The 26,461-nt window shown below is 45.8% G+C and overlaps 1 protein-coding gene across 1 annotated transcript in view; it reads right to left on the bottom strand.

Annotated features, from left to right (window-relative positions):
• Nucleotides 1-21,692, bottom strand: part of LOC115461897 — a 52,144-nt gene extending 30,452 nt beyond the window's left edge. The window contains exons 1-4 of the mRNA XM_030191954.1: nt 21,334-21,692; nt 19,921-19,925; nt 18,117-18,449; nt 16,925-16,986 (exon numbers count right to left, since the gene is read on the bottom strand). Of these exons, the coding sequence (XP_030047814.1) occupies nt 16,925-16,986; nt 18,117-18,449; nt 19,921-19,925; nt 21,334-21,692 (759 nt within the window). The remainder of the gene's footprint in view (nt 1-16,924; nt 16,987-18,116; nt 18,450-19,920; nt 19,926-21,333) is intronic.
• Nucleotides 21,693-26,461: the final 4,769 nt, after the last annotated feature.

The raw sequence follows: 26,461 nt of genomic DNA, 5'->3' as shown, positions 1-26,461 counted from the left end.
TGCTTCGCTATGGAGGTCAATAATGGAAACGCCCGAAGTGGGTTAGGATTTTCATGTGACCCGAGGAGGTCCTGGCGCAGCATCGACTCGGATAATAAACCAACTGGGGGATTGGAGAGTGAGCTCTTCCTCCCCGAAGATATCTGGTAGCGGTTTCTGTGGAGAAATTGGACTTGGTGAAGCCAATAATGTCATAATGGATGTACTATAGGAACTGCAGCAGAATGAGAATAACTCTGTTCTTCAGATGTTTAAAATTTTTCACTATGTGAGTTAAAGAATTTATATTAATACTTATCTAACAAAGTGGAAGTCCAAGATATAAAAATAGAGACTTTGATTACGGAAATGGCTTCTCTATGAAAATCAGATAATTTGGTAATGAAGAATAGTTATCTTTCTTGTAAAAATTGGAATTTCTGGAGAACCAATTAAGGGAAAATAACTTGAGAATGATAAATTTACCTATAATATCCTATATATCAGCTACTGAATTCTTGAAGAAATATTTCTCTGATACTTTGCTAATACCTTCTGATAGCCACCTTTTGGTGACTAAAATTATATTTCCTTTAAAATCTTCTTTATCAGAGAAAAGAGATGTAAGTTTAACTGACATTTTGGAAAATTCAGAAGTTATAGATAGAGTTATTATTAGTGACTTTCATCTTTGATTTGGATAGGAACAGTGTTTTGAAATTGTATTTCTGATACATGGTTGATAGTTTTTTGGGTTCAAAGATACATATATTTCCTGACACATCAAGGGAATCGCAGACTGGGAGGTGTGAAGTCTTGGCTTTTAAGCCAGGAATCATTGCCCTAGGTGGGACCTTCCTAGCGCGATTCCCTTGTAAGTGTTTTATTTCCTTATTACTTATTTGTTTGAACCTAAGAAATTATAAGAGTTTGTGGAAACAGATGAAGAATGCTCTGCAGCAACTTCCTTCAGTTACCACTGTACCGGCTGCAATAACCAATTAACCTTCCTCCCTCAGAAAATGTGAAGTGTAAGATTAACCATTTTGAGTTTTTCTTATTTTCTTTAAGATTGTTTTCCTGATCTTGGATCTTCCAATTGTGGACAATTATGTAAATATATATTGTTGAGAGAAAATGTTTTCCTTTTTATATTAATTTATGTATTTCCTTACATTTATGTGATAAATGTGAATGTAATTAAGTAAAATGATAAATAAATAAAATTTAAAAAAAAAAAAAAAAACTAGTTTGCAAAGTTCTTTTGTTGTAGTTCATACATCCCTACTCATCCAGTAACAGTGACCTGCAGGACGTCAGACTCACAGAAACAGAAGCCTGCCCTTGCAGATCAGCAACGCGGCTGCGCTGGAGAAGAGGACTTCGGCTGGCGGGGGGGGGGGGGGGGGGGGGTTGGGGACCCCCGCCAGCAAAGGTACCCGATGGTGGTGGCGGCGGGAGGGGTCAAAAATGCGGGGGGGGGGGGGGGGAGCTAAAATGTGCCTCCTCACCTCAGGCTCTGGACCCCCTCCCACTGGTCTATGCACGCCCAACGTGTGAAAAAATGGAGTTGCCTGCCGGCTACCGTGTGGCTCTTGCGGTAATTTCATTTTTGCCGTGTGTCCAATACGCACGGCCGAAAAATAATTTTATTTTCTGCCGTGCAATGCGCCAAGCAGCATTTGGCACACGTTTGTCATTACCACCCGGTTATCGCGTGAGACTTTACCGCTAGGTCAATGGCTGGCGGTAAGGTCACAGATCCAAAATGGGCGCGCAACAATTTTGATTTTGCCGCACATTCATTTTTGGCAAACATTTTTAAATACGCCTTTTTTACAAGTGCGTTGAAAAATGATTCTGCGCGCGCCCTAAACCTGCGTCTATGCTACTGCAGGCCATTATTCAGTGCACCTTAGTAAAAGGACCCCACAGCCTTCACCTTGGGCTGTAGTACTATTGGGTACTACTCCTGTTCTGAAGGAAGTTTAATAAAATGCTGACATTCTGTCAATAAAAAGAAGGTAAAAACGGGGTGTCCTAAAGGTTACAGTAATGGGCGTTGATCTAACAGATTAAGCTTCAAAAGCGGCTTTTCCTCTGATGACAGTAGGAAAGGAAGAGGATACCTTGTTCAATTGTTGGCAGAACCAGATCTGTGCACAAGAAAGTGCATCATCTAGAAAACAGCAGAGCAGAAGGGATATCTGGATACTACAAGGTTAGAAAACTGAAGCAAGGTTTTGAAAGTTATATTCACTGTGTGCTTAATGCAAATAAGGTACACCTAAGCTTGAGGTGACTTACACCTCGGGTACAGTAGGTATTTCCCTGTTGCCAGTGGCTTTACAATCTATATTGTCACATGAGGCAATGGAGAGTAAAATGACTTGCATGAAGTCACAAGAGGCATCAGTGACAGCGATGGGATTTCAATCCTTTTTTCCTGTGGTTCTTAGCCCTAGAAGATTAATTGTAACCAGTAGGCTACTCCTTCATTAGCTGTGTCTTTTAACTGTGAGTGCCATCAAACACCACCACTATGGAGTCTATAAATTAACCGGTGTTAATGAAAAAGAAAAAAAAAAAAAAAAAAAGAAAGCAACAATATACAATGCATGCTATACCTCAATTTTGACACAGAGTGGGACTTAAGACCTAAGCTATTATGCTAATGAGATACAAAATGTTAACATAGTCACTGGGGAGTACACTGCTACGTTAACACTGCTGTATTAGGAAACCTAACTTTTCCTGCCATAACTGACCCAAAGTGAGAAGGCTGGGTACAACCCTCAAAGGGCTTCCAGACCTGAAGCTTCACTCACCTTCCTCCCCCAACAGCCTCTTAGAAATCAGTATCATCAGAAGGGTTTTACATTCCCTCCTGTTGGCTGCTGTGACAAAAAGTCATTGGATTCTATTGTACCTTTTGGATTCATTTGGTATTCACAGAACTGTTCTTTCTTTGATTTGTGGCTTTCTGAATAGGTCTTATAGTGTAAAGATGCATGGAATAATGTCTGATCCATTGAATCTCCCCTCTCCCCTATGTTGTTTAATATTTTAATGCAACCTTTGGTGCAAAGCCTTGAGAATTTTAAAGGTACAATATTTTATTTATGAAGACGATATTACTATTTTACTACCTTTCTCTTTGGGAAATGTGGATCATGAATCTAATCCCCTTCAATGTTTAACACAGAGTCATGGGTTGGTTTTTTTTCATATAAATTAAAACTGAATAAAGAAAAAAAAAACAAATTTTTGTGGGTGGGTCCGTTAATCATCTTTAAAAATAGCCCTGTTATAAAGATTGGTAGTTTTAAGTTTAAATTAAACAGTGCTTCTAGAATTTTGGGTGTTGAGGTTGATAGCCAATTGTCTTTAAGTAATCAGGTTAATAAAACAGTAAAAAGTGCCTTCAAGAAATTAAGGGACATTTGCAAGTATTTGGATTTAGCAGGGTTTTTCCACTATTGGTGAAATCTCTAGTACTGTCACAACTTGATTACTGCTCTTTATGTTTTAGCACCAGCTCTTCATGAACTTGAACCATGATTTGCACAATTCCAACATCAGACCTCATTCCTAGGAATGAAGCTATAAGCAAATTGTCCAGAGTTTTAATAGCTACCCATAAGGCATCCATATCCACTATGCCTGGTTTCTGAAACTCCCCAAACAGATCTCCACTTTGGAAGGTGACTCTCCAGAATTCTGGGAAACAGCCCCCATTGCAACTACAACCTGTCCTCCCAACGAGTTCAAGCCAGTTGCTCCTTCACTCTCAAGAGAGACGCCAGACTCTGAACCTCTCGGTAAGGCATCTTCCCCCCCAGACCTCTGGACTTCCGGGTTGTGGGGGTGCCAAATTTCCAAGTTTACTTAATATTTACTATTCCGCCCTATGGAAGCCATCAGGGTGGTTTACAATCTAAAATAGGGAGAGAAAAGAGGAAAAAATTGACAGACAAAAATACATTACATATGAGACATGGCATAATAGGGTAATAAGGGAAGAACTACAATCATGATAGAAAAGGGGGTGGGATAAAACAATAGGGTGCCAGCCGCTGCTCCAGGTTTAGCAAGGCCCAGTATGCCCTGAGGTCTGCTGCAACATCAGGCAGACCCTTCCGAGGCAGGAATTGCAGCCCCAACCTGATAGGAGAGCAAACCCGGTATCATGGTCTGCATCGAGTCCTTCGGGACTCTCGTTGATGGAGGCTTCTGGGCGTGGGTAGCCTGTTTCTCCACTGAAAAAAAAATCTAGCAAGGTAAGGCAGCGCTGTTCCAGAATCAACAAACTGGAGCGCCCTCCTCTCAGGCATTCTTCTGTAATGCCATCATGGCCCCTCCAATATTTGAGGACACTTTCAACATTGTTTGATAACATCCTGTCAACAAAGGCTAGAGTTGAACATATAGATCTTCGGATTGGGTAAAAAGATATCGGACCCCAGATGTAGGCATACTTGCCAAAACATGGCCGTGCCAAGTCATCCATCAAATACTATTTCTCTGAGCTGATTTCACTTCTTTGTTTCACTGGTTGGCACTGTGAAATTTGTTCCTTCTCCTCCTTGCCCCTTATGGCAATAACTTTTACCATGCGCTAATATTTCAGGAGTGACTGAAGAGTTAATTCCTTTACACAAAATTGGTTCAGCAAGACGCAAGCAAAAGGTCCAGTTATATCAAGGATTTCTGTACAATATTATAGCCTGTAGTTTTGCACATCAGACCACTTAAGACTTTCAATTTGGTGGCTTCAAAGGGATCAGAGCTATTGCAGTCTATGCACTGCTTCCAATGTTGCCTCACATCTTGACAATTGATGCACCTTATGTTTTCTTCTAGAGGTGCCCTAACAACAGATACAAGGTAACTACTAGCTTGGTGGCAGTGACTGATCAAGTATTTGCTACAGGTACTATAAGGGCTGTTCCAAGATGGCGGAGGAGGCTCTAGCTACCTTGAGATCTGAAATGATACTGCCAGATCAAGAAAGGTCTAGGAGTAATCAATAGCTGACCTAGGAGAAAAAACTGCTACAGGTAGGCAGCTTTGCCTTGTTTCCATTTTGCCATATAATTTACTTGGAGAATTAAGGTGAAACTAGTTCATCTGGTGAATTCACACAAACACAAATTGGAGAAAAAAGAAAAACCTCAAAATGGAACAATAAAAATTATAAATAAAACAGATGCTGGCTACTAGACTCATGAGTTTTCTCAATTCAGTTCTCCTGGATCTTCATGCATGTAGGCTCCTCTTAAGCAGCTGCTCCTCTCACCAGCTCTTCAGTGATTCTCTGGCACAGTCTCCTCTCCTGATCTCTCTCTAGGAATCTGCAAATCATGTTACTCCGCTCACAGCTGTGGAGTTCCTGAACCCAAGAGAACTCCACATATTGTATTTTCTCCCACAGTGTCAAGGAAGGTTGGACTTAAAGAGCCGACTACATGTTCTCTCCACCAGCTGGTCATATGCTTCTATGCTGTATCTGACAGAGTTTCTCTCACAGGTCAAAAGACTCGCAGGATCTTCCATTATCATTGGAACATTATTCTCTATCCCAACAGACCTCTTTTCCTTTGCCCATCTACCTGAAAACCTCTACAGGAGACTGACTTCTTAAAATCCAGCTTAACAACCCCTCTATACTCTTGTCTGGGACCCAGTGATTGAGAGCTAATCTCCTCTCATCAACATGGAAAAAAGGTGAATTTTCCCTCCAAAGTGCATATTGTTAAAATCACACACACATCACACCTCCTCTCTTGGCTTTCCATGTAAACGACCAGCTAAAGAAAAAACACCTCATAAGGGGCAACAGGGACTCTCCCCTCCTCTCCCACCATATGCAACTTTCTGCATACACAAACTGGGAAAATACTAGAGGCTTATTTCTGGAACACTAGGACATCTCATGGCCCTGGGGGCACAAATAGTTTACCAAAAGTAAAGCAACTTAACTTGTTCCTGATGATCACTTTTAAAAATATTTTAATAATTCAACTATCGAGATGTTTTGTCATCTCTAGTTCTTAATTCTTCATTTATTCTCCTGTTTCTTTTGTCCATCCTTTCCCTTTTTGTTTCATTTTCTCTCTTTCATCCTTATTTTCCTCTTCTCCTTTCCAACCCATTCTCATCTCTTCCTTACTCTCTACCTCACTAACTTAGGGGGTACAAAGCAAAACATTTTTAGTTTGCGCTAAACACCTAGATACCCATTCAGGCTCATTTTCAAAGCACTTAGCCTCCCAAAGTTCCATAGAAACCTATGGAACTTAGCCTCCCAAAGTGCTTTGAAAATTATATTCTTATGGGTGTCTCAGCATTTAGCGCCAGCTAAAAACGGTAGCGCTGCTTTGTAAAAGACCTGCTTAATAGTCGGCAGCTGCTGCCATACTAAATATATATGAGTGCATGCAGTGCTTCTCACCTATAGCAACATGGTAAGCTCCACAACTGATAACAAAAGCTTTCTGAACACTAGAGGGGGGAGGGACAAACTCTGAAATGGCTCCCTTTCTACTCCCATGCTAACACAGATCTCAAAGCCACAATACCTGCATAGAAATAGACCCTAGAGCACACAGCAGATGGGTAAGACCTGGAGAATGCAGCATTCAAATCCCACCATTGCTCATTGTGACCTTCCACAAGTCATTTCACCCTCTATTACGGCCTCATTTCCTGTTACTAATCCACACGAATGTACAATCATTTATATGCAAGGACCATTGCTCTCAATGGAGCTTATTTGCTAAAAGTGGAACTTCTCATTAACCTGTGTTAAAATGTTAATTCATGCTAACAACATTGCTAGATCTGAGAATATGCAAATACCTATTCCACTATACCTAAACACAACTCACCTTGAGCTACCAATGAAAGGTCATCCCCCCCCCCCCCCAATTTTTTAAAATGAATTTCTCCTTACAAATACAGGGAAACTGATAATCTCAGAAACAGACTCCCCCACCCCAGAATATTCCCTTGCCTCCAAATATAGACATAATGTAGGATGGGTACCCAATTATTGTGGGTGACAATGCTAAACTCGTCACCCTCCTTCTACTGTCAACATGGGTTCCTTACCCTTTGTCCTACCCTCCCCCATGCAGGCAGGCAAAGTGCACCTATGCCTCCCAAGAAAATATACTCCCCTCCCTTCCAGACTGCCACCCTTTAGCTCACTGCTAAAACAGCCTTCACTCATGTAACAGGAAGGGATCCTAAGCAGGCCCCAATCATAGCTGAAAACAGGGATCCAGATTCCCTCAGTTTTTGCCCAGGATGCAGTGTCAAAAATGGGGGTTCCAGCTATTTACAGACTGTCTTTTGGCTGAGGCTGAAGGCTATTAAATGTTGGATGGGGGGGTGAATAGGAAGTTTTAACACCTTGCCAACTGAACCTAATGCAGTATGATGAATTACTTAAGAACATAAGCGTTGCCATACAAAGACAGACCGAAAGTCCATCAAGTCCAGTATCCTGTTTCCAACAATGGCCAATTCAGGTTACACGTACCTAGCAAGATCCTAAAACAGTACATTTTATGCTGCTTTTCCTAGAAATAAGCAGTGGATTTTCCCAAGTCCATCTTAATAAAGGCTTTTGGACTTTTTTTTTAGGAAGATAGCTAGACCTTTTTCAAACCCCGCTAAGCTAACTGCTTTAACCACATTCTCTGGTAACAAATTCACGAGTTTAATTACATGTTGAGTGAAGAAATATTTTCTCTGATTTGTTTTAAGTTTACTACTTTGTAGCTTCATTTGTGCAACCTAGTACTAGTATTTTTGGAAATAGTAAACGAGCGATTCACATCTACCCATTCCACTCCATTCATTATTTTATAGACTTCTATCATATCTCCCCTCAGCTGTGTCTTCTCCATGCTGAAGAGCCCTGGTTGCTTCAGCCTTTCCTTATAGGGAAGTTGTCACATCCTCTTTATCATTTTTGTCGCCCCTCTCTATACCTTTTCCAACCCCACAATATGTTTTTTGAGATGTGCAGACCAGAATTGCACGCAATATTCAAGGTGCAGTCAGATCATGGAGTGATACAAAGGCATTATAACATCCTCATTTTTATTTTCCATTCCTTTTCTAATAATACCTAACATTCTATTTGCTTTATTTGCCACTGCCTCACAGTGAGCAGAGGGTTTCAACATATTGTCAACGATGACGCTTAGATCCTTTTCCTTGGCAGTGACTCCTAATATGGAACCCTGCATCACGTAGTTATAGTTCGGGTTCCTCTTTCCCACATGTTTCACTTTGCACTTGCTCACATTAAACATAATCTGCCATTTGGATGCCCAGTCTCCCAGTCTCTTAAGGCCCTCTTCCAATTTTTCATAATCCTCTTGCGATTTAACAACTTTGACCTTTGTGTCGTCAGCAAATTTAATTACCTCACTAGTTATTCCCATATCTAGATCATTTATAAATTATGTTTAAAATCAGCAGTCCTAGCACAGACACCTGGGGAATCCTACTACCAACCTTTCTCCATTGAGAATACTAACCATTTAACCCTACTGTTTTCTATCTTTTAACCAGTTTTTTAACCCCACAATAAAACACTACCTCTTAGCCCATGACTTTTCAATTAAGTGACCATTGCCAGACAGAAGGATTAAACCTTCAGCTCAAGCCTCTTTTAATGGATATTTGTGCATGACTCTTCAGAAATATAGGAGGATGGGGACTGCTACCCCTCCTCCCCCGGTCTACAGATTAAAGGCATGTGCTTCACCACTGAAATAACATCCAGAGCTGCAGAAGGTGGACATCGAAAATAACTGCAGCAGGCTCCCTAAGCCCGAGCAATGAAGTTTGCCCATTTTGGAAGTAAAAATGTTTTTGTCTGCTCCCAGTGTCCTGAGTAGCTCTTGCTGGCCCTCTTTGTGTTTGGAAGCACTGCATGTTAGCATGAAGGAAAACTAAATTTTGAGTATGGAACTATCCAGGTATCCCAAGTGAGAAAGGTATAAACTAATAGAAGCTCTTGTCTCAGCTGGTAGAAAGGTATGTTCTTCAGGACCACTGTACATATCAAGGCTGCACTCTTCAGACTTGTGAGATGATGCTTTCTAGGAAAATAGAGGCTACCGTATTTTTCGGACTATAAGACGCACCGGACCATAAGTCGCACCTAGGTTTTAGAGGAGGGAAATAGGAAAAAAAATGTTCCTTTTTCCCTCCTCTAAAACCTAGGTGCTCCGGTGCGTCTTGTCCGAATCCCTCCCTCCGAGTTTGGGATCGCCCTCCCCCCGGCCCTGTCACCACTTCTCCCTACTCACGTCACGCGATCTTCCCTGGTGGTCTAGTGACGTCGGGGCAGGAAAGAGCCCCCTCTTTCCTGCCCAGCGCGCTGCTCTCCATCCTCCTGTATGCAGCCTGACGGTCTCGGCGAGATTCAAAATGACCGCCGAGACTTCAATTCTCGGCGGCCATTTTGAATCTCGCCAAGACCGTCAGGCTGCATAAAGGAGGATGGAGAGCAGCGCGCTGGGCAGGAAAGAGGGGGCTCTTTCCTGCCCCGATGTCACTAGACCACCAGAGAAGATCGCGTGATGTGAGCAGGGAGAAGTGTTGAAAGGGCCGGGGGGGAGGGCGATCCCGAACTCGGAGGGCGGGCGGCCAGCCAGCCAGCCAAATCTACCTTCGGACTATAAGACGCACCCCCCATTTTCCTCCCAAATTTTGGGGGAAAAAAGTGCGTCTTATAGTCCGAAAAATACGGTATTTCTTGAACTGCTCTTCCTTGGTAGGCTATATGCACACAGGATGAATGAATAGATCAGCATTCAGATGGCACCTGGATGTGTACTGCAGTGAACAGAATTGCAAATCTAGTGCCACCATGTTGTATCTTCTACAGCTCAGCAAATGTATCATACGGGATCACAAACCCCTTTTAAGCTATCTGCCTCACAAGACATAAGGAAGTCTAGGCACTGCAACTTGGCTAGAGCCTGTGTCATAATGTTATCAGGACCGCATAAAACTTATATTTGACTTTCTGTAATACAGCTGATACACAGTTGAACTTAGTCCAGATTGTTAGAATACCTGATACTTTCATAACCCTAAACTTGCTCCTGCTACAGAAGCCTGTAATATAGTATGACTTATCCAATCAAGCAGTGGCTGAATCAGTGGTCATTTATTTCTAGCTACGTTTAGCATGTGGTTTTGTAGAGTGCATGATTAAATTCATCTTGGATATCCAGGGGGGTTAACATATCTTTGGTACTTGCATCTACATTTACTGGCAGAACAGAAATTTATCTCTGGATTACAAAAGGGTCTGAATTACTAATAATGCGCCAAAATTCAGGAATGGAAGATATATATATATATTTTTTTATTTGCACCTTTTGAGTATTTGCTTCCAAGATCCCATTTGGTTTGAAAGAAAGCCTTTGCTTCTTTTGCAAGTGACGCTCAGGCATTAACAAACTAATATCACTTGGAGCTGGGACTTGCAGGGGGGGGGGGGGGGGGGGTACATGTACCTCCTCCCGAGTTTCCTTCCTCTCTCTCTCACTTCCCCCTCAAGGCACACCCCCACTTCTCCGGATGTCAAGTAAACAATACAGTACAACAGCATGTCTGGTAATAAAACCAGCAGCAGCTTTGTTTATTTAAGATAACAAGTTTAGCATACCAAACCCTGAGCTACAAGTGACATACTGCCATATCTACTAACATTTTGCCCTTTTCGCCCTGCTGTGACAAATAGGGCAAGGGTATGGCATGGTCCTCCACGCCTGATATAATCCGGGTCTGACCCTCCAGTTGTTAGCTTGATGTTACACGCTCATCACTTCATGAGCTGAAGCCTGTAGCTCGGGTGTCCCCCCCCCTCAGGGTATGGGGGGGGGGGGAAGCTGACCAAGCCCTTGAGATGACAAATGGTTGCACAAAGCTTCAAGTAACTTCTGCAAGCCAGTCGAAAACAGGTAAAGTTCAATATCCGAGAGGTGTAGCCAGGGCTTTTTTTGAGGGGGTACTGAGTACCGGCACCTTTTCCAGTGTCTGCTAAAATTGACCCATGGACCACAAGTTTTAATGAAAGAGCTCAGGCTCAAGACACTAATTCTGCCTTGTCATAGATTCTGTGACTGGTTGCAGGGGGCCTGGCTATTGTGGAGTGAGTCCTTCAGTGATCACCCCACCCCTGAAGGGTGGCCTGGCATTTGAGTACCGGCACCTTTTTTGCTAGAAAAATTGCACTGGGTGTAGCCTACTCCTATCAAAGAGCCCGGCACAAACCGTAGCCACCCAGTCACGTTGTAACTGCATTCCCCCACCACAACCTGGGCTGTAAACCACAACCCTACCAGACGGTCAATCCTGACCAGGCCCAGAGTCCCCTCTCAGCCAGAAAGACATGGGGGCCAGGGTACAATACCTGACCACACAACCTGTGTGGTCAGGTTAATTAACTTCTTGCCAGGCCAAGAATGAACCCCATTCCCCCACTCAAAGTTCTATCAGTATCATGTGCAGAGGCCTAGATTGCAGGGCATAAGAGAGCGGCAAATAGTTGCATCCATTGCATGCCATGTTCCTCAGCCAGGAGAGCCTCCCTTCCCAAAGTGCCATGCCTAGGTGAAGACCACCAGTGCACCAAACAGCTCAGTGGCTCACCTAGTATACAAATGAATGCCCTGCAATCCATACAGGGTGACACCGACCAGCTGCACCTGGAAAACAGAAATAAATCAAAACAAGAAGTCCCTAATCCCAATATAAGGTAAAAGAGGAAACACACCAGCACCGACCTGCCACCGCAAAAGAGTGGAGCCCAAGAGAGAGAAGTTATGAATAGGTACTGCATACCAGTGTCACAGTAGCCTGCACACCCACACTAACCAGTGTGCCCAGGGTACCACCATACTCCCAACCCAGTGTGCTCCAACCGGCCGCCCTTGCCTATGTGTCCACTGGGCAGACATAACCCCTGAAAGCATCAGACCACCCTTTGCCCAGCCTCTGAATGGCCTAAGCCCTCTGCCACAGTACTTGTTACCATCCCAATCTGGAAATAACGTGCCCTGAATTGGTTTGGTTCTCCCTCAGCCTTGCCAGGGTCTTCCACAGCACAGCTGTGAACTGGTTATCGAATCAACACAGGCCCATCCCCATGCACCAGTAGTGGCTGGCAGCCCCTGAAACAGCACAGTGTAGCACCCAGAATTCCTCTCAACACCCACCTATGCCTCCAACCACCCTGATCCGTCAGGGACCGAGCAATAAACAAAATGCAAGCCACTGTTGTTGCTGGACACCAGCTCCAAAAAAGACGCCCCCCCCCCCTTCAATCAAACCATCTTTGGTTCTAGCCTACATCTTGTCCTCCTCCCCCGAGGGCCCTGAAGAAGGCCCCAGAGAAAGCAACCCCAAACCGCATTGCGTTGGTCCCTGTGATCCAGCTGCAGCAGCAGAATCTGTCTCCCTCAGGCCGTAAACAACCCCCATGCCAGAAAAACCAACAAAGGGTTTCCCCAGCCAATGGTGCCGCAGAAGAATGTAAAGCCAGCCACGTGTCAAGTCATAAGTACGTAAGTAATGCCATACTGGGAAAAGACCAAGGGTCCATCGAGCCCAGCATCCTGTCCACGACAGCGGCCAATCCAGGCCAAGGGCACAAACATTCTATACATGTTATTCCTGGAATTGTGGATTTTTCCAAGTCCGTTTAGTAGCGGTTTATGGACTTGTCCTTTAGGAAACCGTCCAACCCCTTTTTAAACTCTGCCAAGCTAACCGCCTTCACCACTTTCTCCGGCAACGAATTCCAGAGTTTAATTACACGTTGGGTGAAGAAAAATTTTCTCCGATTTGTTTTAGTTTCATCGCAAGCCCCCTAGTCCTTGTATTTTTGGAAAGCGTGAACAGATGCTTCACATCCACCTGTTCCACTCCACTCATTATTTTATATACCTCTATCATGTCTCCCCTCAGCCGTCTCTTCTCCAAGCTGAAAAGCCCTAGCCTCCTTAGTCTTTCTTCATAGGGAAGTCGTCCCATCCCCGCTATCATTTTAGTCGCCCTTCGCTGCACCTTTTCCAATTCTACTATATCTTTCTTGAGATGCGGCGACCAGAATTGAACACAATACTCAAGGTGCGGTCGCACCATGGAGTGATACAACGGCATTATAACATCCTCACACCTGTTTTCCATACCTTTCCACCCTTTAGACAGTCCCATGCCATTTTTGCTGCTGCAGTCCCATCCCTATACATGCTCCACCAAGGAATCATGGCTGCAAGGTATATGGGGGGAGGGAGCCCCAACAAAATCTCTATTTGGATGCACCCACAGCTCCTCATGCTGAACACATGATGGCTGGATGCCCCCGTCCGCATTAAGAGCGAGTGTGCCTGCTTGCAATCAGGGAATGAACATAAGATTTATCAGATATCCTGTACATCAGATATCCCACCACCAGTACTGGCCCCCAGAGTGGCAGCCATGCAAATGGATCCTCCCCCACCAGCCCCTACCGCTACTCCTGCAGCAGGTCCAGGATCCATATATGTCAACCATAGCCGATATCTTGGGTGCCCCATGACATGTGGAGGTTTCCGGCCTAAGCATAATTGAACCGCTCCCTCCCCCACAAAATGCTAACACACATCCAAGGCTGTGTCAGCGAATGCCAAGAGAAGGCTGTATTGACCGGGGGGGTGGTATTACCCCATACACTGCCCAAGCTGAAGGAGGACTGTACCCAGTTAAGAACATTTCTAGGCACCCACCCAAGCATATTCTCTGCACCCTCCTGGTTATACAACTCCTTGCTCCCCATCCCAACCCTGCCTTCCAGACACCAAAACATCTATATATTTCTGCATCCCAAACCTCCCGCATAAGGCATGCGATACCTCCTTTTAAAGCTCAGATAGGGTCCCTAACTCGGGCATCCCACATCCCCACCAGCTTCGATCCAGGAACCCCCTCTTTCAGGATAGCCGACCCACTATACGGAAGTAGAAGAGGAAGATGAAGAGCTATAAAGGAAGAATAAGAGTCCCCACACCACCTGCCCTGCCACTCCTGAACTAGCAATGACAGCCTTACCACAAACCATGGGTCCTCTTCCTGCAGTTCCAAAGCACGACACAGCAGTGCCCTCAATAGCTACTGCCTCTCCATCACCCGCTCCTGATGATGCTGACGTAACCTCCCGACCCAAAGACCCCGCCACCTTTAGCCGCTTGTACGGGCCAATAGGGGTCTAACAGGCACAGAGGACATGAGCACCCTTTGCATTCCGTTCGGACACAGTTGTTACGCAGATGGTTCTCTCTGCCCCTCCTCCAGCAGGGAACCCTGGGTAAAAGAAGAAGAACCAGCAGCAACCAAACCAGAACTATTGGCAATGTCCCTGACAGCATGCATCCTGCTCCATTGCCCCCCCCCTCAACCAACCGCCCATAGCTTGCAAGGGGAATCCATGCCATCCCAGGCCCCAGGTGGCACCCTCGCCCAAAGGGAAGGCTCACCTGGGGGGGGGGGGGGGTGAATCTCCCCCTTGAGGGGATCCCAGCACCCCTAATCGAAGACTCTGCACCTGCTGTCAGTCCATCCTGCTCTGAGTGCCCGCCCCCTGCCGAGAGCCTCAACCCGCTGCCGAACCAGGCCTTGCAGGCAACTCCTCTCTGCTACTCCCCTAAACGTTGCTGCCCAACTTCACCCTGCTGCATACCAACCCCCATTTTGCCCACCTCCTTGCTGCTGATATCCAAGCCCCACCCCATATTCCAGGGGCTGGCCACCGGGCCCCATTAAGCAGGGAGAATGCCCCCTGTTGGAAAGACATCCCCTGTTGGGGACCTCTTCCTTGCTCAAAAAGCTCGGTTCCTGCTGTGAAACCCTCCCTTGCTGGAAGCCACCATACTGCGGGAATCCCAAACCTTGAAGGAAGCCCAGGTCTGGTTGGGATCCCTGCCCAGACAGCACACCCAACCCCTGCCATGCCCCCCACTAAGGTTCTGCTCAAGATCCACCCCGGGCTGCCCAAACTAGATCCCCATCCTGTAGCCCATGAACCAGTCTGTAGCCAGCTCCAGGGTCCCGAAGGCTCTGCAAACCAGTTTGGTAGCCCCTAAGGGGAAAAAGCCTTAGCAGAGCCCCACCCAGTCCATGGAACCCAGCAGCCAATGTAGGTATCACTGAGGGGGCCAATTACACCTCTCCTCAGGGGAACAGCGAGGCTGTGGGGAATTGCGAAAGATGAGGCCAGCATCAAGGTGCCTGCCGGGTCATCGCTACGCCACTCCCACCTGCTGTAATCACAGCTGCCCCCCCCCCCCCCACCTAGTGAGGTCCGCTGGCCCCGCGAGATCTCCAGCGGAAGCATCCAAGCTTCCCTCATCCCACCACATGCAGTGCCGACCTTTTTGAGATACTTGGACCCACCTGCATTGGGCTCAAGTCCAGCAGTGAGACTCCCTCAGCAAAAACATCAGCCACGTTGCCATGTGGTAAGGGATGCTTTTCTTGAGCTGCTGCCACACCAAATCTGCCTCCGAGGAGGATAAAAGACCCTGTTACCCAGAAGCGGATCCTATAAATAACCCACTCTTTGCCTTGCCCCCTGGGGACTCCTCTTCCTATTGTGGAACAGGACCCCCGGCGGGAAAAACATTTTCAAAATTAACTGCTTTCCAGCAGGTCCCCCCCTCTCTCAGTCTCCCCTTCCCATATTCTGGTTCTCCCTCCTCTTTCATGTGAGGACTGCCCTTAGCCTGCTGCAGAGTGGTGTAGGCCCAGCCCAAGGTTAGGGTCACTCTGGGAGATGAGCTCTTGGGCTCAAAATTACAATGAATTATTACACTCAATGACTGATTTACTGAGCCCCCTCCCCCAAATACAGATGAGAAAAAAAAAGCCTTAGTAAAACTAGGCCCTTGGTTTCTTAATGCATTTTAGACATGACTATCACATTCAGGCCACAGCAAAATCAAGCTTGACCTTGAAGTATGTAAGACAGTCCTCAGAACAGCCAAATAAATGGTGGATGCAGAGAGATACAGTAACTCTTGGTCTCCTCCCAGTCCTTGTTAAAGTACAGTAAATCAGTTGTGAGAGATAAAATTAAGAAAAGGACACTTATGTTTATATTAGTTTGAAAGTCACACTGTGCATACCAGTTAAGCAAACTCTGCATAGATCTATATTATACACAGCATACACACACACACACACACACACACACACACACACACACACACACACACACACACACACACACACACACAAAATCTAAGGACAGTTGGTATACCACAGTATGGACACACATAAAACATTTATTGTTTTCATTTTACTACCATCATTACTTGAATATGCTACATGACAACATTTATGTTTATATTAACGTTTAAAAGTCACACTGTGCATACTAGTTACGCAAATTCTGCATAAATCTATATTATATACAGCATAGACACACAATCTAAGGACAGTAGATACACCACTGTATGGACACACATAAAACATTTATTGTTTTTACTTTACTACCATCGTTACTTGAATGTGCTACATGACATATTAAACAGACCTTTTCTATCTGTAACGGTAGGGTCCTATTTTTTAAGTAAAGAGATGTCATCAGGGGGTCTCCATTACTACCTTCTGTTTCTATTCATTATGCATTCAACATTCCATCTGCTTTCTGACCTACTCGAACCTTTCAGTGCCATGTTCAGCTTCAAAATAACTAAAAACTGTAGAATTCCACACACAAAAAAAGGACTTTATAATGCCCTCTGTGGTTAAATCACCAGAACCTGCAGCATTTTAAAGGTTACTGTAAAATGGATATAATTAAACCAGAACTAATGAGGGTGGGAGATTGGGAGGGCGAGGTCCCCTTAAAAAAAATCCAAATTCTTACCATGGTGTGACATCTTGGTAGCCAGGAACAGGCATCCTGGCCAGAAACACAAGAAGAACAATCTGCAAAACATATTTCAAAGAGAAATAAAGTTATATCACTTTAAAAGAACTAGAGACAGCAACTGACTGTGACTCAGAGGCACAAACCCAAAAGCAGCAGTTAGGTAATCTTCAACGGTTTACAGATTCAACTGCATGCAAATTGTTTTAACCACATCTACAATAAAGCCAGACTTCTTGGCTGTACTTCACTGGTCTGCACACTCGCACAGGGGACAAAGGAATCCCTGGTACCTGTCTCTGCAAAGCGCTGTGCTATTCTTAGCACAGCTCTGGAGTACTCCAAAACGACGATTCCCCCACTTCATCAGACAAGAAGATAAAAATAGATGCATTTTCAGACACACAAAGGCCAATCTTCCTTATTCGCAGACAACCTATCAGCTGGATTTTTACAATCAAAGCTAAGCACCAGAACAAACGCTCACGTTCACTCAAACGCTTGAGTGTATTTTTGTAACTACTAGTATATTACGTAATCTCCCAAGAAAAGAAAAAAAAAAAAAACCTAGAGTCTACAGGGAACAAGGAAAATAAAAAAAAAAATGCATCAACGGCAACGCGGCTTTAAACCTAATGAAATGTAAATAATGACAGACTGGTAGAATTCTTTTTAATTGCATTTAAAAAAAATCAAAACTATCTCTAGCATGACCATTATAAAAAAAAGAAAAAAAATCTGCTCGCTAGAAAAAGCATTGCTAGCATGCATGAAAATGTATTACAAAATATTGTTTGATCAAAAGGAAAGTGTTTGTTCTGCATATTAAAATCCAGTGAGCTGCAAGAATGAATCCTGTAAATCATTCACAAGCCACTCAGTGTCCGGGCGTACAGAAAGGATCTTGTATATACAAAATTGCATGCTACAAAAGCATTTAGTAGAGCAATAACTTAACAATAAAACGACAATGCTTAAAATGTAAAATCCAGAGCTAAATCTTTCTCCAGAAGAGCAAATCAGCATTTAATGCAAAAACAAACAAAAACACATAATACTACAACGATTCACATTAAGCAAAACATTTTCAAACCGTGCACAAAAATGCTCTGCAGCAAGGACAGTGCAGACAGAGAAAGCAAGACAAAGAAAAGCTCTAGGAGACTGTACGTTTCAACTCCATACTTACAGACAAAAGCCCCCTGCTCCCTCTCCTCACTTTCTGTTTTTACTACATAGGTCGGGCAAACATGGACCGAAGAGGAGCATGCTGACCGGATCGTACATGGGTAAAGAATAATACTAGCAGCAGCTACTGCAAAGCAGAGCCTTGGCAAAGAGGAGAGAGATCGGGGCGGGAACAAGTCTCGTCTCGTCTCCCTGTCTCTCTCTTCTCCCAGGCTACGCTTGCCTGAGCTGTATATATTGAACAATGAACTAATTCTGACGGTGTCTGGCCGACGTCCAGCGCCTCCGCTCTCTCCCCGTTGCTGCTGTAGCTGCTGCCGCAGAGTCAGACAGACTGCTTACTTAGCAATAATCTGCAACTCCCAGTTCCCGCCCCCATCGGCCCCACCAGGAGGGAAGGCCAGCCAATCCGGAACAACGATATAGCCCCCAAGCCACGCCCCCAGGGCCCGCCTCGGTGCGGACATTGTCCTCGGATGATCCCAGCCATTCCCATTTAAGGCAGTCGCTGGCTGGCTGTTCCTGGGACTGGGAGCGAGGGGGAGGGGAAGATCATGGGAGATGAGATGAGGACGGGGGACTGGTACTGAGCGAGCTCGGGTTACTCAAAAAGAGTTAAAGGAAAAAGCAAAATAAATTGTGAACTGAAATAAACGTATGTAGAAAAGAAAAAAAAATGTTGAGGTCGATTGAGAACATGGCAGGACGTGAGCCCCAGCCAAAGGTGCACAGACGTGGCAGACCGCCAGGGAATACTGAGGGGGAGCCGTGCTCTGAAATAATAAACTGCTGCAAAGGGCGTTCGAGGAGAAGAGGAGGGGGATCGTGGGTTCCACCGCCGCCGCAGCTTCCTGCCCTTTTTTGTGCATGTCTGGGGAAAGAAAATGGTGCAGACGGTTACAGCACTGCTCTGTTAGCCGGCGTTTGGAGAGCTCTTTGTTGTTGGTGATGGTGTTCTGACTCCCCCGCCATCAACACCATCTTCGTTTTCTCTCTAATGCCTCTTTACTTGTATATTCTATTTTTATGCCAGTAATGTCTTTGTTCCTCTTGGAAATTTATAATTCTGGAAAAAAATACAACAGGGATATACAGATTCCTGCAACAATATTTATTACAGGTTCCCAACGGAATAATATGAAAGTGCAAGTTGCAAGTAAAATTGTGACTTCATCTGTTTTTAAATTTAAAAAGAGTGGTGGGAACGGGGGAATTAATAGGGTTGTTTTTTTTAAATCAAGACTTGGAAGTGCCCAGATTTCCAAATTTAGTCATATCCATGCCGGACTTGGAAAACTCAACAGCACAGTGTAAATAACATCCGACCCCTTTTCCTGAAAACTGCTGTATAGCTGTGGGGGAGGGGATGGAAGGCAGTATTTTCACCCCAGGAGTCGCGGAGGCAGGAAAGGGCTTGGTTGTGCTAAGAGCAGACTGGGATAGAGCAGAGAGATTGTGGTTTGTTATCAGCACAACACTTGTGATTGTGAAATGAAGGCATCAGAAACCGCAACCAAAGCTCCTTGGAGCCCGGTAAACCTGGACTGAAGAGAGGGTTTTGTAAAAGCAAGGAAGCACACAGTAGAACGTGCCACACAGAAGGGCAGTTGATAAAGCTGACCTGCAAAACCAGTGGAAATCCTGTTAAACAGAATACTTGTTATTTTTTCAGATCAATGAAGTGTCTAAAGCAACATACAATGAATAAAACCAAGCAATAATAATACACAAAAAAAGAACTACATACCATATACAATATAATCCTTTGACAGGTGGGATAATTTTATAAAAGGCATTTTACTCACCTATTCTGTCATATAAAATTACCCACATATAAAAGTGCAATGACAAGAATGTGCATACTTTTTCCTGACTGTTACACATGTTCAGGAGCAGGTTTTGGGCACAGTGAAAAGAAGTGCCTAGCCCGAGAGCCTGTCTGGAGTAGAGAGTTGCACAGAGACAGAAATGTAACCCATCTTTGCCCGTCCCCGTGGGAATCTAACCTGTCCCCCACCTGCCACTGCTACAGGTAATCTCCTTTCCCACCCCCACCCTACCACCACCACACTGCATTGCACCATGCTGTACAGTCACTGTGACTCCCCCTCCCCCCACCAGAAAGCCAGATTCTATAAATACTGGTAAAAGTAACATAAATCCATGTTCTTCCATACTCTGCTAAATTTTATCTTTCAATGATTTTTATTGATGACTTAAGAAATCAGCCAATACAAATATTTATGGAACAGTCAGTTTCAAACCACAAGACAAGGAGAAATTCTTCCACCTTTGATTCCCCAATCATTATCATCAACTCTTTTATCATTTTATATCCCAACTCCCCCCTCCCTTTATGTTGAAGTCTTTTTATTAAGATAAGTAAGCATGTCCAATATTAGCAACAGCTCAAACGAAAGGACTTAAACATCAAATAGCTACCCAGCCTCTGTCCGAGAATAGTTCTTTTTGTTAACTCCCTCCCCTATATAACCAAGCAGCCATTTATCTCGTCTCATAGCTGCTGAAACAGTAAGCAAACGTTATCAGTAGTCCATTATATCCATAATAAGCCCCCCACCCCTCCCTCCCCTCCCTCTTCACCCTCCCCCCCTCAGAGTTCTGGGTTTGGGATCTGATGTCACTTCTGTAAGGCAATGGAAGGTGCCACTGGTGTCTCTACACTCCATTTCAATCTGTGTAGAATTCTCTGCCTGGTGTGAGGTTGAAGAGTAGTCCAATAGCGCTCCCACACTCCACGGAATGCATTCCGCTCCTGATCTGAGTGAGCAGACTTAGTAAGTCCACACAGTTCCAAGTGTAACAATTCTGTCATCTTTGTTCTCCACAACTCTCTTGTAGGCGCCTAAGTCTCTCTCCAGCTGAGTAAAATCACTTTCTTTTTGGTCAACACTGCCCTTCTAAGAAAGCCTGTGCATCCCACCGGGATCGGTTTGGTGATGGCATATACGTCAAACAATAGCAGCGGGGTATCTCCCACTGCCCGCTTCCAGCAACGGCTGACCTCTGCCAAGACCTGCTTCCAAAATGTTCTAATCTGTGGGCACAGCCAGAACATATGGCCCAAAGTTGCCATTTCCTCTCCACATTTAGGGCAATTTCCTGTTCCAAAACCCGCCCTCCGCGCTCTGGCTGGTGCTATGTAGGCCCGCGTGGCAAACTTGTACTGCTGCTCCCATTGCCTGGTAAATACTGACCTATGCAGAATGGATAGCAGGTAACTTTGTAAAATATCAGCCGTGATCTCAACCTTTAGTTCTTGCTTCCAATCCTGTGCCACTTTGCGATAGTCAATATCTTCCGTTGTATCCAGGAGATGTCTGTGGTGAAATCGCAGTGGTACAAACTTTTCTGATCCCAGGGTAAGTGCTGTTGAGATCGTTTCCTGCACGTCCTCTGTCAGGTTCATTGCTCCCAATGAATGGGCATAGTGCTTCACTTGTGCATGTGCATAGAAATCTGATGCAGTCAAACCAAATTCTCTTTGTAAATCTGCAAGTGGCTTGACCTGCCCTTCCTCATCCAGCAACTGAAAAAGGTATTGAATCCCCTTCATCCTCCAAGATTTAAAATGTTGTGCTGATGATCCATCTGGGAAATCCGTTTCAGATTCAGTGACACAAAAGGAGTAGCATCCGCTGCAAAGCCTTGCCTGCGACACAACCAATGCCACATCGCTCTTGCTGATCGCACAAAACAGTTCAAAGGTTGTTGTCCAGCAGGTCTTGTTTTTGAGGTATGCACTAGGCAACTAGGATGCACCCCTGGCACCAGTGAGGCTTCCAGCTGGGTATTTGTAAACTGCTGGCTTCCCATTAGCCAATCTCGCACATGTCTCATGGTGCAGGCAATTGTGAGGTACCTGATACTGAGTAATCCCATGCCTCCATGTGTTTTAGGTTTGCATAGCACATTCAACGCTATTCTGGGGCGTTTGTTATTCCACAGAAACTTCCTTAAGACTGCTTGTAGTGTTTTCTCCTCCCTCCCCCGCAGATACAGCGGCAGCATCTGGAATCTATATAGCCATTTTGGTGCTATCATCATGTTAAAGAGGGCAATGTGCCCCGTCAGGGAAAGGGGACAAGAACCCCATATCCCCAGGAGGCGTCTAGTTTCCTCCAGCAGCGGCTGCACATTCCTTCTATACAGCGTGGACAAATCTACCGGGATATCTACCCCCAAATATTTAAGCTTCTCCTCCTCCCATTTAAAAGGAAAGGGACCATGCCAACTAGATCTAATGGTGGGGGACATTGGGAGCGCCAATGACTTTCCTAAATTTAATCTAAACCCCGATAACATCCCATATTCCCCTATCTTCTCTAATAGTCGGGCCACTGATGTTTGCGGGTCTTCCACCAGAAGCAGTAAGTCATCTGCGTATGCTAATAACTTTACCTCCCCTTTACCCACCTTCATGCCCCGAATTCCCGGCTCCGCGCGGATTTTGCATAATAAGGGTTCCAACGATATCAAAAATAGTAGCGGGGACAAAGGGCACCCCTGCCTTGTTCCCCGCCTTATCAAGAATTCTTGAGTTCTGACCCCATTTACCAATAACTTGGCCCGTGGATCCGCATAAAGCATCTTAATAGCTTGTAGGAACCAGCCCCGTAACCCAATCCACTGCAACGTCTCAAACATAAATGGCCATGTTACCCTGTCGAAAGCGCGCTCTGCATCCAAACTAATCACTAGGCCTGTTGCAGCTTCCCCAGGCGCCGCTATCACAGCTGCAAGCAGCTTTCGAACATTTAACACTGAGTGTCTACCACGCACGAATCCCACTTGTTCCTCCCCAACTATAGATGGGAGTACACTCGCTAGGCGCTCTGCCAATATCCGGGAAAGGATCTTGATGTCCACATTAATTAGTGAAATAGGCCTATAGGCAGCTGGGTCCGTTAAGTCTCGCCCTGGTTTGGGGATTAAAGTGATCAGCGCTTCGTTCGCGTACTGGGGGAGCCGTCCTGCTTCGGTCGCCTCCTCAAATAGGCCTATCAGGGGCCCCACTACTTGTTGTTTTAGCAATTTATAAAATTCACCCGAAAACCCATCCGGGCCGGGTGCGGAGTGCATTTTCAGGGCCTGTATTGCCCTCATCACTTCCTTTGCATCTAAGGGGGAATCTAGAGACTCCATTTGGTCTCCCGTCAAATGTGGCAGTTTAGACTGAGTTAGGTATTCTTGAATCTTCCCCCGTATCTCTTTCCCTGTCTGTTCCCCCGAATACACCCCCGCAAAGTGCGTTCGAAAAATCTCCGCAATTTCCTCTGGGCTCGTGGTGCACGAATGAGGGCCACTACGTAGTCTAGTCACCACTTGCCTTCTGCGAGCTCCTTTAATCAGTCGAGCCATCATACCTCCCGGGCGGTCCCCGAATCTGTGGAGGTGATATTTGCGAACCACTGTTGCTCTCATGAACCTCTCCTGAAGCAGGCTATTTAGCTCTGTCCGCGCTGCGATCAAGGACTCAAACAAGTCCTGTGTGGGGTGGGCAGTGTACTTCCGCCTGGCCTGTTTTACCCTCCTCTCTGCCTGTACAACCCGCTGCGCAATTTGCCTATTCCTCCTGCTGATGTATGCTATCACGTCCCCCCGCATTACTGCTTTTGCAGTGGACCAAAAAAGGCCTGCATTATCCACGTGCTGCGCATTATTCAATTGAAAATCAGCCCACTTATCAGCTAAATATGCGGCAAACTCAGAGGAAGAATATAGGTATGCAGGGAAACGCCAACCTCCAGACGCTCGGTAATAGGGTTGGGCCTCTATGTCTACCCAGATCAAAGCATGGTCCGATATCTCATCGGGACCAATAGTCGCGTTCAAAACCTGGGAAAACAGCCGCTGCGAAACAAGAATATAATCTATGCGGGACTGGGTTCCGTGGGCCCGCGAGGTATGCCTGAAATCGCGTTCTGTATCGTGTAGCAACCTCCAAGGGTCCACCAACCCCAGCCCGTCACAGAAGGTTTCCAGCACACCAGGTGTCGACGTCTCCCCCCTCGACTGTCGGCCTGTCCTGTCTAATCCCGGCTCCATGACCTGATTCATATCTCCAGCAATAATTAGTGGGTCGGAACCATATTCCTGGCATTTTGCAAAAAGATCTGCAAAAAATTTCTTTTCTCCTGACTGGGGCGCATAGACTGCTACAAGTAGCTGCGTCTGACCCTGCCAATTTAATTGCACCCCCACATAATGCCCCCCACTGTCCGCAAATAGAAATTTGGCTTTTATTGCTGCTGCCTTATGTACCAGAATTGCCACCCCCCCCTCTTCTCCCCACCGCTGAGGAGCAAAAGACCTCTCCTACCCAGTGCCTTTTTAGTTTCTGATGTTCTATCTGAGATAACCTAGTTTCCTGTAGACATGCCACTCCCACCTTGTGTCGCTTTAATGCACCTAAGATCTTTGCCCTTTTAACCGGGGATGTGATCCCACCTGCGTTCCAGGAGATCAATCTAGTCCCTCCTCCCGGCAGATTAGCCATCTCCTCTTTGCACTATGTATGACTTCAGTTTGCACTCTACACCCTTCCTCAGGGGACCCAGCCTCCCCCCTTGGAATGTCCATCTCCGTTTACACCTGATCTGTGAGCCCACCAGTCTCCCCATCTGCTCAGACCCTTTCCCCTTTAGAGATTCCCCTCTTTCCAATGATCCCTTCTGATTGAGACCCCCAGCCCCTACCCCCCCCTCTCTTCCCCTCCCCTTCTCTCCCCTCTCCTCCTTTGAAACTCCCCTTAACCCCCGTCTTCCCTTCCTCCCTCCCCTTGTGGTCTTCTCCCATTACTATTAATGGGTATTGGGGATTTCCCGTGTCCCCGGGCCCCAGCTCCCCCTCCCCCCCGCATTAGCTCTGCATCAGTTTTGGAACTCTTTCATTACTCAGTATAGGTCCCCAAACAACAAACAACAACAAACAACAAACCTGGCACAGTGGGGTGAACTTCTTTCTTTTTTCCTGCAGCGCAGCTGAGTAGTCCTGGAAGATACGTATCTGTTGCCCCTCATACTGCAACGTGTTTCTTTTTTGGCGAAACCCTCTTAATATTTCTTCTTTGTGCACATAGTTGTGCACTTTTACGATCACCGTTCGTGGGGCCTGCCTGCCCTCCTGCCTCCGACCTATGCGGTGAGCCCTTTCCAGGCACAGTTTCCCTGCATGGTCCAATAACGCGAACTCTTCTGCCAACCACTTTTCTAGGAGGTCTGATAACAAGCGGTCATGCACTGACTCTGGCAGCCCCACTATGCGAAGGTTCCCCCGCCGTGACCTATTTTCTAGGTCTTCCATTTTTGCTGACAAGGTTTCCAGTGTAGCGGCCATTTTTTTTTCCCTCTGCGTCGCGGGGCCTGCTGCATCTTCTACAGCGGAGATTCTTCTTTCCAGCTCTCCAGTTCGTTGGACCGTGTCTGCAATAAGCGCTTCCAGGTTGGACACTTTAGTGTATAGTTTTTCCAGCTTCGGGTCTAATGCGGTGTCCAACGCTTCCACAATCTGCTGTAGTTGTTCCGTGGTGAACAGGGTTCCCCCGCTCGCCGGGCGTTCCTCCGCTATCGCGGTTGGCGCCTTTGTTTTTTCTTTGTCCTTTTTGGTCCCTCGATTCGCCATTACACGTGTTGGCGAACTCAGATATTTGTCCCTGAAGAGCTAAACTCTGTCTTATGCTGTTTTTGGGGGGAGATATAGGCTGATAATCCCAGTTTAAAAGCGATTTAAGGAGCCAGGGCCCAGGAGATCGCGGGACCACGTCTTCCTCTCTTCAGAGCATCGCGTGACCCCCCTCTGCTAAATTTTAAAAAATGCATATTTTCAAAAAAAGCAAACATCCATCAAACATCCATGAGCAGCATGTCTCCCTCTCCTCTCCATCCGTTTCTATCCAATGTGCTCTATTTTCCCTTTTCCCTTCCTCCCTCTCCATGTATGTCCCCCTTACCAAAATATTTCCAGCTCCTTCCCTCCCACCCATGCCCCCCCCCCCCCATTCATGACTCCATCCATCCACTTACTCTCCCCTCCAGCCCTGGGTGCCCTCCCCAAACATACCTCAGTACACCCTGGTGATCTAGTGGAGCAGGAAAGATCCCCATTCTTTCCTGCCCACTGCCACTGATCCTCTCTCTGCTGCCGTTTCTTTAAAATGGCTGCCAAGACTTCAAGTGGCAGCCTTGCAAAACTTCCACGGAAGTTTTGCGAGGCTGCTGCTTGTAGTCTCGGCAGCCATTTTAAAGAAACAGCCAGAGACAGTGAGCAGATCAATGGCAGTGAGCAGGAAACAGTGGGGATTTTTCCTTTTTCACTAGACTGCCA

This window comes from Microcaecilia unicolor, chromosome 2 (genome assembly GCF_901765095.1).
Source record: "Microcaecilia unicolor chromosome 2, aMicUni1.1, whole genome shotgun sequence".
NCBI classification, from domain to species: Eukaryota; Metazoa; Chordata; class Amphibia; order Gymnophiona; family Siphonopidae; genus Microcaecilia; species Microcaecilia unicolor.
Note: the sequence above shows the minus strand (reverse complement) of the source record. Positions and strands in the feature narration are given on the sequence as shown.